General features: G+C 47.8%; 3 protein-coding genes and 1 non-coding gene across 4 annotated transcripts; 1 reads left to right on the forward strand and 3 right to left on the reverse strand.

Moving 5' to 3' along the window:
- Positions 1–292: 292 nt before the first annotated feature.
- J7337_002811 (uncharacterized protein) lies at positions 293–1,005 on the forward strand (the record flags this gene model as incomplete). Its single annotated transcript, XM_044820538.1, has 2 exons — positions 293–464; positions 518–1,005. 2 exons carry the CDS (start codon positions 293–295, stop codon positions 1,003–1,005), a joined length of 660 nt encoding a protein of 219 aa, XP_044684838.1.
- A 226-nt stretch (positions 1,006–1,231) lies between these two features.
- Positions 1,232–2,987, reverse strand: J7337_002812 (uncharacterized protein; the record flags this gene model as incomplete). Its single annotated transcript, XM_044820539.1, has 2 exons — positions 1,232–2,745; positions 2,771–2,987. 2 exons carry the CDS (start codon positions 2,985–2,987, stop codon positions 1,232–1,234), a joined length of 1,731 nt encoding a protein of 576 aa, XP_044684839.1.
- A 481-nt stretch (positions 2,988–3,468) lies between these two features.
- On the reverse strand, positions 3,469–3,572 carry J7337_002813. The gene has a single exon. It is a non-coding gene; the product is annotated as a tRNA-Leu (tRNA).
- Positions 3,573–5,323: 1,751 nt separating this feature from the next.
- On the reverse strand, positions 5,324–6,900 carry J7337_002814 (uncharacterized protein; the record flags this gene model as incomplete). Its single annotated transcript, XM_044820540.1, has 2 exons — positions 5,324–6,261; positions 6,321–6,900. 2 exons carry the CDS (start codon positions 6,898–6,900, stop codon positions 5,324–5,326), a joined length of 1,518 nt encoding a protein of 505 aa, XP_044684840.1.
- Positions 6,901–11,504: the final 4,604 nt, after the last annotated feature.

Genomic DNA, 11,504 nt, shown 5'->3' on the forward strand with positions numbered 1-11,504 from the left:
ATGAAGCTGTTTCCAAGCAATTTTCTTGGAGGTCAACTCTCAGGATAGGAGTCAAGTGTTGATTGAGAAGAATAGGAAGAGAGAATAAGATGGTCCCGGGTATCCGAGGTAGGTAAGTATCCAAGGAACTAGGTAGTAGCTTGCATTCGAGCAGGCAAGATTGGGCGGCTTGCACCCAACATCAGCATCCAGCCCAGCCCACCACCCACCATGAAATGACGTGGACTGGTAGTTATGCGGTGGCTGGGGCGGGGTGGCTGGTGCATCATGAAAGTGGCTGTGTGTGTGTGTCATGGATTCGAGACTTCACCAACATTTGCGCGCCCATATTCTTTTTGGTGACATCCAAGGTCACAAATTGAAACAGGAGAAGCCCATGGCCTCAAATCAGATTGGGCCTGTTGCGCGGGCCTGGTACAAGTGGAAGGCTCTCCGCTTGCCATGGCGCAAACGCTTCCTCGCGGGTTTGTTTTCAATCTTCCCTCCAACCACTCTCCTCCCACTTACATATCACTAGGTTACGACCTTCAGGGTAACACGTACTGGGAATTTCGACTCACGAGAGGCGCTGAGAGTAATGAGCGCTGGCGAAGAATTGTTAAATACCCGCGATCAACACACTACTCTTCTGTAAAGGTCAGCCCTCAATGGCACCAGTGGTTACGGCATACACGAGAGGATCCTCCAAGTATCGAGGAACAACACAGCGATGTTCTGCGCCGGGTGAGGATGCAGAAACTCGCTGCTGAAGCGGATGCTCGATGGGATGCCAAGCCGCGAGTCATGGAGGCACCGCAGGCTGCGCCGGCACCATTGCTTTCACCGGCGACGGCTAGTCCTTTACAACAAGACGCCGAGAGTAGTGAGCAGACTGACACGGTCTCAAAAGAGATCAAAGAAGATGCTGAAAAGAAGGATGATCCTTGGGCCAAGGCAAAGGCCAGAGCACCAGGCGAGACATGGCAACCCACTTCTTGGAGTCCTACAGCAGCCAAGAAACGTTGAGCAATAGAGCTTCACTGAAGTACTGACTGGCCCAGCAACCCACGGTTGCCATACCAAATGTAACACCAATGTACCAGAGTCATGACAGGAGACGAGACAGATTCAACGGCAGGATCTTGGGTATCATCATTCATTACGGCATTATGTTCATGCGCTGGGTAGTCTATAATATGTACAATACCACCAAAAAACCAATAAGAACCATCACCCCACCCCATTGACCGTCTCATGACTCCGCTTCCTGAGAAGCTTTTAAAACTTCCAAAAACAACCGAATTCTTTCGCCTGAGTTGGTCAGGATGTCTTGCGCGAGAGCGTCGGCTTCATCACCCTTGACCTTCCCTGTGCGCCGCTTCTTTGCTTTTGCTTCTCGAGCTTTGATACCCATCTCAACAGCCTCTTCAAACTCTTCAGAATAAACCATTAGATCGCATGCCCAAAGAAGTTGCATAGCGTCTTCGACGACTAGGGATAATTTTGCGTTGTCTTCCAGGGCCACGGTATTCGCTGGATGAGGGACAAAACACTCTTCTAACATTGGCAAGGTCAAACTTCCCTCCGCGTCACCTTCTGGGTCAACCTTTGAAGGATCTTTGTACGATGATGGTAGCAGTAAATCGAATAATTCTTTGGTGATAGTAATATGCGCTTCAGATAAAAGGGGATTTGGTCTCCGGCACGCAAAAAGAGTAAACATGTGGAGTGGCAGAAGTTTGAGGGAGGCAGTATACTCCTCATATAGACGATGAAGCTCGGAAGGCTTTCGGAGTGACCATGTCACCGCAGAAAGTAATCTGAACAGACGAAGGCGTATGTCGACAGACTCGACCAGCCCTTGAGAGTGTACACCCGCTGTGCCGAGTTTTCGTGTGTCCTTGGGCTTTTGGGGCGTTGGTGGTTCGGAAACTCCCGAAGAGATTGATTCATCATCAAAGTAGTCACCAAATTTGTCGTTCTCCAGGTCCAGCACCTGTTCCCGCTTCCGTTTCTTAGGCGTCTTGCTCGGGCCTCTGGGTTCCTTATCAAAAACCTCGCGGAAAGCAGACGACGATATCTCGCCTCCGTCAGCAAATATGGCTTTGACAAAACCTTTAGCTCCATTTTGCCGCCCGTTTTGTTGATCCATGTACATTACAATGATAGATTCATTGCGTGATGTACGGGGTAGTTCGCTCTCTGGGCCATTGGCTAATTGCGCCTCCTTGTCGCATCGCTCGCGCTCGTTCCAGTCAGCCTCCAAGACATCCAACATAAACTCTAGCCAGACTTTCCAGTATTGCCATCGTTTCGGATATAACGTGCTGCAGTTGAATGCCCAGCCCAGGGTTGACCAAAAGTCTTGTCCACGGTTCCATATGCTACCATCGTTGGCAAGTTTGCCTCGAAGTCGATCATCGTCGCCATTTGATTCCGTGTCTGATATATCGCTATCGTTTCCCTGTCCATATTGGTCCCAGCGGCGACCTGAGCGCGGTGTAGAGCTGAATTGGAATGCTGTTCTGAGATCGGCATTAATGGGACCGGCAATTCGGAGAATATTGCGCAAATAGTCGAGAGCCTGCGAGGCAACGTCAAGCTGGTCTTTCTTCTCCGCACGGGTCGTGTGGAGAGGATGAACGACAAGTGTATTCAATAGAGCCAGATGGCTTGGAGGGGGGATAAGGATGTGCTTCTTGGGAGATGTTTGCTTGGATATACCAGAGGCGGCAACGCTATTGAGGAGATTTATCGCGGAGCCATCTAACCAGATGTAAGTATAAGCTACCATTGAGGAAAGCGAGCGCCAGCATACACAGTTGTTCTTCGAGTAAAATCTGACAATGCGCCTTCAAGTCGCGGGGCAGTTGTCGCGCATCGCGATAGGGGCATGGGTTCTCATGAACGGGGCTACTGGCGGCCGTGGATTTATCAAGTGTAGAATCATGCGCCGTCACAAAAGATGACGGCGACGAAAGAATCGAAGAGGGCGAGACTGTTACCATTTCGCGTTTCGAATCCAAGACATTCGTGAGTTGATAAGCGGTGATTTAGTAGAACATGGGGAAGGGAATGGGATGGATGAGCCGGTTGAAAAGGAAGCGAGCATCAATTTACATGGACGGGTTGAGATCGCGACGGGAAGCGCGACAAGCGCGTGCGCTATCAGAGGGACCTGTCGATTTGGAGGGGCGGTACCTGAACTTAGAAGCCAGGGGGGATTCGCACTGGCCTGGCTGGTGACGCCATTGTCTGGAACGAATCTGCACTTCAGTGGGAGTATAAACTCTTTAGACATCAAGGCAAACGAGAGTGCCTAAATCAATAGGTCAGTTTGGTTTAAAGGTCTACTAACCAGGATATCAAGTTAGGAAAAAAAAACCATGCCATCTCCCCCAGGACTGCGTATACCGCAATCAGGCACCATGAACACAATGTGACTAAAAGTTGAACTACATTGTTCTTAGAACCAAGGAAAAAGATAGCTGACAAGACTGGGATTCGAACCCAGGCCCCTTTCGAGACTGCGAATCGTCACTAGTTCTAATCGAACCTGAACACAGCGCCTTAGACCGCTCGGCCATCTTGCCTTGACGAGTTGTTACCCAGAAGGTCATCAATTGCCAACTTGACACACTCCTGATGCGAGCCTGCTTACAACACCAAGCTGTAATTAAGTATACTTACTCTTAAACTTATCAAGCGCTGCTGATATTTTTAAAAAAGGAAAAAGGTAGTTTATATATATATTTAATTTTTATTACTAATTTTTAGCTTTATTATATTAAAGTCTGTATAAAAAAGAATTTAAAATATAAGTATAATACTTACTTTAAGTTTTATATAAGTACTGTAATAAGCTCTGAGCTATAAGCCTTAACTGTAAATTATATATCTAGATAATAACTTAAACATTATGTTAAAATTCCTGACCAATTGCTATAGCAAAATCCTAACATTGTTCTTAAGAACCTATATCATGACTCCTCATGCTTCTAAAAGTCTAATTTACATCTTCCTTTATATAAAACAGGGACACAAGCCTCTCCTAAATCTGTTACTCGGTCTATTCCTGATACTGAGCTCCTGACAAGACGCCTTTCACTCACTACCACAATGCCTGAGTTATTAGAAGAGGATTTGCGGCCTCTCTTTGGTTTCACGGAGGACTATTTCTCAGACAACATAGCAGATGAAGGTGCTTCGGCCCGCGACTCAGCCAAATACTGGAAAACCCGAGAGAAAAGAGCGACTGCTATGAAGAAGGCAATCAAAAAAGAAATAATGAAAGCCATAAAAGAGGAACGACGAACCAAGAAAACCCTGAGAAAGACTTTTGTAAGAGATTGCAAACAATTCAGAAAGGAAGAGAGACAGGGTCGACAGGAAGCCACCGTGCCCCCCCCTGAAGAGATCGATACCGAGAGATTTGCAGGTTCAACTGTGTTACTCAAGTCAAGATGCCAAGCGCGTCATCTAGCTACTGACGCGTGGCAAGACAAAAACCTTGATGTTTTGACCCTGTGGACCGATGGGTCAGTGAATGCGTTCGATGGCGGAGCTGCAGTTGTCTTCATGGATAAGTCTTTGGGGTGCGAACAGGCTATCCCGAAAGAAATAGGCTGGCAAGTAAAAGGACACCACGGCCGGACGGGAGATGTAGAGCTCATGGCCATCGCTGGAGCCCTTGAAGCAGCCATATCCATCGTTTCGCAGCAATCGAATTCTCATATACGTAGAGTTGCCATATTCTCTGACTCGGGAGCTGAGGCTATTCCACGATGTTCAGAGATTTGGCACTTCCCAATACCACCTGTCGACTCGTTAGTTCGACAACGGTCTCATGAATTGGTGCGATTAGGAGTAGCTTTATCTCTCATTTGGGTTCCGGGCCATAGTGGTATTGAAGGAAACCACCGAGCCCACAATATCGCTCCCTGTATGGCGAAGCTTGATCGCCAGGACCTGTGCCAAGGCGTCGTATCTATACCTCGATCTACGGATGATGTTGTGGATTTTGGTTTCCACCATGAGCCAGTTACCCCGATAAAGATTAATGCTTGGAGATGGTTCATCGGGATTATTACCGGCGCTCTTGATGCTTTAGGAAATGGCTTGATGGGAAAGAGATAAGCTGGACTACGCACATAGCTATATTATTTTACCCTAGGTAGTTATCCATCAGTCTGCCATCTCAGAAACTTTTGATATCTCTTACATGTGCGGATTCACGTTGAGATAAGAGGACCATAGGAAGTCGGTCGATTATTCTACATTATTAAAGAAGCAATATTCCAGCACTACAGGAGATACAAAATGAAACAATACTATATTCTACCTATTAAACATTAACTTCCGAGACTCTTTGGTCTTTCTTCTCCTTCAGATCTGCTGGGTCCAGAGCATGCTCAGTCTCAAATTTACGATCCAGGCTTTTCGCCTTGACACAGACGAGTGACACCAAGAAAGCGATGCAAGCAAGCAAAGCCAGTACCAGCCAGACGGTTCGAAGACCTTTGATATATCCATCGATGATAGTTTCCTTCATGAGCTGCATGCTCGAGGGGGACCTCTTGAGTATCTGTACCAACGCTGACGCATTTTTGGCCCATTCATTGGCTTTGGAAGCAAACTCCTGGCTTTTCTCGACCTGTTTGCGGAACTCATTTTGAAAGGTGACGCCGCCGACAGCAACACCGATGCCTTGACCCAGAGATCGACAGAAGGCATAAAAACTGGCAGCGAATGGTAAATCGGAATTGGAAGCTGAGGCTTGAGCAGCAAATGCTTGAGCTGAATAGAGGATACCGAGACCAAGACCCCCAGTAAGGTAGATGAGGACCCATTCATAGGTTTCAGTATGATCATCAAGCAGCAGCATCAGTCCCATTCCAATGGGTACAAGAACCCATCCAACCCATATGAAAGGCCTGTATGTCCCCGTCTTGGCGATCAGGAGCCCAACTATGACAGCAGCGGGTGCCACACTCCCCGTGAATGGCATGACAGCAACACCTGCAGTGATAGGTGATGATCCCCTGACCTCGTGGTATAATGGAACATAGTAAAGAAGACACCATACCGTTATGCCGTGGATGACAGTAGCAAAGTATGCAGCGAGAGCCGTAAGGGAGGTGAATAGACTGGGTCGTAGAAGAGGATCGCATCTGGAGTATTTTCTGCAGAACTTGATGTGAAAACCAAAGGATATGAGTCCCATAATACCGAAGATAAGAGGTATAACGGTTCTAGGGCTGCTCCAGTCATACATGATGCCACCTGTAAATGACCATAAGCAAATAGCTACAGAGTTGACTATATCAGTATGGGCAACCTACCCCAACTCAAAGGTATTAAGAAACTGGTCAAAGAACTAACAAATATGATAGTCCCTATCCAATCAAATTCTCTGAGCTTGGCATTGACCGAAGCTTCTTCCTTTCGCTTAATGCGCATTGTGATGGGAATAGCGATGTAGGCAATACCGCAGAATGGTAAACTGATCCAGAACAGCCAAGGCCAGGACACTTCTACGAGAGCACCACCGATCAAGGGACCAAGAATGCTTCCAATAGCCCAGTTGAGGGAGATAAGGCCGAACCATTTACCCCTCTCCCTGAGGCTCACAAGATCAGTGACGATAACATATGTCAAAGCAAGGATACCGCCAGAGCCAAGGCCCTGAAGTGTCCGACCACCAAGTAGCACGGCAATATTCTTCGCCAGAGCAGCCATGATACTACCAGCCACGAACACAGTGAGAGAAGCGAGCAGCGCAGACCGATGGCCAAATATATGAGATAGCGAGGCAACAGGGGGTTGGACGACGGTCGAGGCGAGGACGAAACTGGTACCACACCAAAAGGCTTCGATAGCCGTAGCACCTACGTCTTCTGCAATTGTCTTTGAGCATCTCATATTAGTGAGGAATCGTGTTAGGATTGAGTATCATGAGCTTACAGGCAATGCAACGCAAATGATTGTTGAGTCAAGAGCGATGATAAAGGTGACAAGACACAATGTACCGAAAGCGCCATAGAAGCGCCATCCCCGAGTTGAACTCGCAGGCAATTCATTCAGTTCCTTAAGTTGAAGGGGCGAGGGGCCTGAAGAGGATGAAGGATTGCCAATAGCACTCTCGGTTTCACTCTGCGTACAAGATCTTGATTCTGCCTCGATCACGTTCAGGGCACGGGCAGCTAGTACAGAGTCAGCAGGGGGGAACTTGTGTTGTAGGCGAGAACAACATTTTGTCTTGTCATCGAAGTTTAGGTCACTATGAGGACCATTTCTAGATAGATTATCAGCCATTCTGTGGAACCGAGGGAACGTGTTTACGGTTCTAGATTTGAATCAGGGGTAGAATGAAGCAAAGACCCGTTGGATTCATTATGTAGTCAGAAGCTGATGCACAGGAATCAACCGATCTTATAACAACACCTAAACGCAAGCGCAGACGTATTTCACCGTTGACTTTAGGGTCATCAACATCTCGTCAGTCAGCCTCATAGCCCCAACTAGACATGCACGAACAACCAACACATCCAACCTAAGGCTGTTTAAAGGTCCCAAATATCGAGTCCAACAACCGAGGTGCCATAAGTTACTGTCTTGGGGGCACTACATTGATTTTGACAAGGATCCAGCGATTTGGTAACCTCCACTTCAGCTCAGCCCGAGGAGGAACTAGTGATTGCTAGCATCCATCAGAGCTCCAGCCACGGATATTTGATTGAGCCTCATCGGATATCTCGGTCGTGGAGGCGGCCGCCTTTCTGCCCTACCGGCGCCATCTCGCCGCTAATAGAGGCTATTCACAGATAGAATGTTTCAACAGCCAGTCAGAAGTGCTGGCATTGTTGCCTTGATCTATCTTGCCGAGATATCGATATGGCTTACCGAAAGGGTTCGAAGCTCCTGACATTGCCGCGCTTGAAAAAGCTGTATATACCCAGCCTTCTGGAAGAAGCGCACAAAAGTTCATAGTCAGATGAAACACATCACGTCTATCGGTCTGACCTTTGATAAATCATGTTTCCTCATCGGATCTGGTTCGGACCCGAGCTTGATCTGTTTCAGCCCTATAGTTTCCAACGCTCTGGATCTATCGATGTGCTAATCCATAAACGATCCTAGCGTTCCCTTCATCTCTATCGTGGGACATGCAATCTCAGCTCTCGGCGAGCCCGTCAGTCCTCGTGGCTTTGCGTCTGTCTCACATCGTCACGGATAGACGGATTTCTTGGACGGTCAAAGATAAGCGGTTTTTCAACTGAAAAGTACTTTTCTCACCGAACCTCTTTGTCAGACCATCATTGAGGCAACCAGATCCGCTTACTGATCGAAGCCGGGCATACATATTTAGAACTTAGTAGAATGTTAATACCGTTTGCGATGTCTGTGATGTTAAGTTTCCAGGACTGGAATTGGCAATTGTAGTCACCAATTGCTCGAAATTTACATATGAAATCGCAAACTGTTTTAAAAATGGGTGTCTGGCAAGCTCCATATGGAAATATAAGTAAGCCTATGGCCCTAGTAATATCGGACCACGCAAGCACACCGTCATTAACCAGAGAAAGAAAAAGCCTCTGCCTAGACAGGTGCTCACTAAGCTTCTTTCCTCAGTTCTTACAGGTACAGTGTCTACTATGTGCTTGGTACAGAGGATAGAAACGTGTCGCTATCCGTCTATGCTCAAAACCTCGTAGGTTCTTGGGTACCAATAATACCCCTATCTGATATGAAAATATGTAAGAGCCAACAAGCGAAAAGGATGTATTTAATAGAGATAATCTCAAGAGGTTCTTATCTTCAACAAGACCGCATAGTACTTAAATTGGTGCTTTCTAGGCATTTCTAGAATTCGCCAGCGTTCCCTAGCCGCGCGTATATTCTCAGTACAGCCAACCGTCGACCAACAGTATATAGTGTCATATACCACATCGAGCACTGTTCTGGCGCGGCCAAGAAATGTCCTTCAGAACCAGGCTGCGTGGCTCAGGCTGACCTGTGAGTGCGGCTCAAACCGAACAGAAAAGCCGGCCATGGGGCTGTGTGACACACTTTGAACCACGAATATCGATCGTAGACGAATCATGAACCAGTGTACCGTCGTGTGACCTCGGTAATATCTGTTCCTCACCCAAATAGACCAATTATGAACGGCACGCGGGCCGTACCGCTCGCTCAAAGGATATACAAAAAAGTACTTGCTCGAGACTTGATGTGCGTGATAAAGATGCACTGAGAGATGCAGATTCTCCTTTCCGTTCATTGGGCGATGGACACGTCGAGCATCGTGAGGGTGTTGGTCGGGTAACAAGAGATGGCAATGACTCCCTTTCTGGCTTCGCCGGCTCGAGATTCGCAGATAGCCGGCCGCCCCAAGGGGCCATTTTGTCATGAAAGCGAGGCTGAGTTCATTGAGATGCACAAAACACATTGGTATTTGATGTTCACCGCTCTTTATCCTGTTGAATGCTTCATGCCTAGAGACTGGTTATTTGCTGATTGTGATGATGGAAAAAGGCATCCACAGGAAGGCCTCAGCGGGGCTGTATTCATTGATGGATGGGTGGATGGGTGGATAGACAGCATAGCTGGCAATTCATCCTATCAATCTCGACTGTCGTGTCAAAACTTTCTTTTCGCCGTAAGATTCACAATGCTGCCCGAAATCTCTATGGAGAAGAGAGGAGGGCGATTCACGGCCATCTGGCTGATGGAACCAAGACCCGGCATCCATGGATGTTTTGCAAAAGCCTCTCGTCGTCTGTCCTCTGATCACGAGAGGTGTTTGGGGGTCAAGTTGGGAGGCCCAGCTGTGTTTCGCGAACCTCTGGAGTACCGGAAATAAGATGCCGGCAGGCTTGCCTTGGTCTTTTCAAATTCGCGAGTAGACCTGGCCTACTGGCTCAAGGTCCCTTGCAAAGTCCAGTACAATAGCTAACGATGCCATTGTTCGCGGAGGAGATCCTTTGCTAGCGAGCCTCCTGTCCTCGCAGGGGCTTGGGCGTCATCTCAACGCGTTATTGCCTGAGACCTTGAGCTTTGGGAAGGCTCAACTTGAAGCCGAATTGTGAATTGATTTTAGACCCTTTCCAACGACCATTTTCTGTGACCTATTGATCAGTTAATAGGGGAATACCTCCTAACGAGCGCCCGGGTATAATGGATGGTTCTTCAGGTGTAGCCAAATTATGGATACCTCCACTCCCAGAATGAGCATCCACTTTCAGTGCATTGGCATTACTGTTGTTAAAGACTTATTTAGAATCCATTTTCGATCCAATGCCCTCAGACAGGCTCGTAGGGGGAAGCCTCGTCTCGGCCCTGGCTGTAATGTCTCCTTTGAATGGGAAAACAGAGTGTTAAGGCAACAAAACCCACTGCATTATCCAATGCTCACACCGGCACATTCTGCCCTGGCTTTGAGAGCCTTTTTTTTTTTGGTTATAACAAGAGTTGGTCGGCATAGCTTGAGCAACATGCCAAATACCTGTTCAACGGAACACTGCTGCGTGCGCTTCAGACACGGGAAATGTTGGAGATTGCTCGAGGTTCATACGAACCATCATTGGTCACTTGGTGGTTCCAAGTTACTCCAAATTCCCACTGGGGTAGATGGAAGCTCAAAGCGCGCTCTCCCGCTGCGCCATTTAGATTCCATGTTTGGACCATGAATGCCGTTGTTAGGACCCGGCCGTCGACCCCTGGCTCGAGTTATAAGGATGGTAATCCCTTTCAATGGCAGTCTCTCGCATAAGGGGGCACAAAAACTTCTCCCGGGCGAGCAAAGCCAAGCAAAGCTAAGCATTTATTCATTCTTGCACTTGCTGAATCGATCTTTGTTGCGATGCAGGCAATTCGTCCATTGGACACTGCCAAATGAGACGAGCGTGCCCCCATCCAAACACTCTCTGGCGCGATGTCTCCTTCAACATCTTTGACCCCCAACAAGCAATCGGGATTGAGAGCCTCCTCATCTTCTGCGTCCATGCGGCACGATTGACCTTTCGAAATGCCTGTAGGCAACGACACAATGTTCATTCTGATCTACTGCAAGTGCGGTAATCTGAATTCAAGCCAGGCGGCAACAAGAGCACATTGGCGACTGAAGGATCCGGGCTACGGGCTCGTTCGTCAGTCATCTGCGAATCGCGTTGTTAGGAAAGGACATGGGTCTGGTGTTTGACCATAAGATATCCGGCAACATTAGATCATGAACGGAAGAAAACAAACTTGAAGTCAAGTTTCAATTGACGTTGCCTTTGTTAATCTTCGTTTTGAGGATGTACAAATGGTTGTTGTCCGGATCAACGTCAGCGTCGTGAATGGCAGGACCTCGAACTGCCTAAGAAAGGCGGTCTAGGATTACGCAGGAATGCCAGGGCACTTTACCGAATCTAATCAAAAGGAACCGCTTGCAAGGCTGGGAACTTTCAACTAACGGGTAGATTGTTTCGCAGAGTGTATTGGGTGCCGGAAGCACTGTTGGATGATATGTTTGCGGCATCTCG

Source organism: Fusarium musae, chromosome 2 (assembly GCF_019915245.1).
Source record: "Fusarium musae strain F31 chromosome 2, whole genome shotgun sequence".
Taxonomy (NCBI): domain Eukaryota; kingdom Fungi; phylum Ascomycota; class Sordariomycetes; order Hypocreales; family Nectriaceae; genus Fusarium; species Fusarium musae.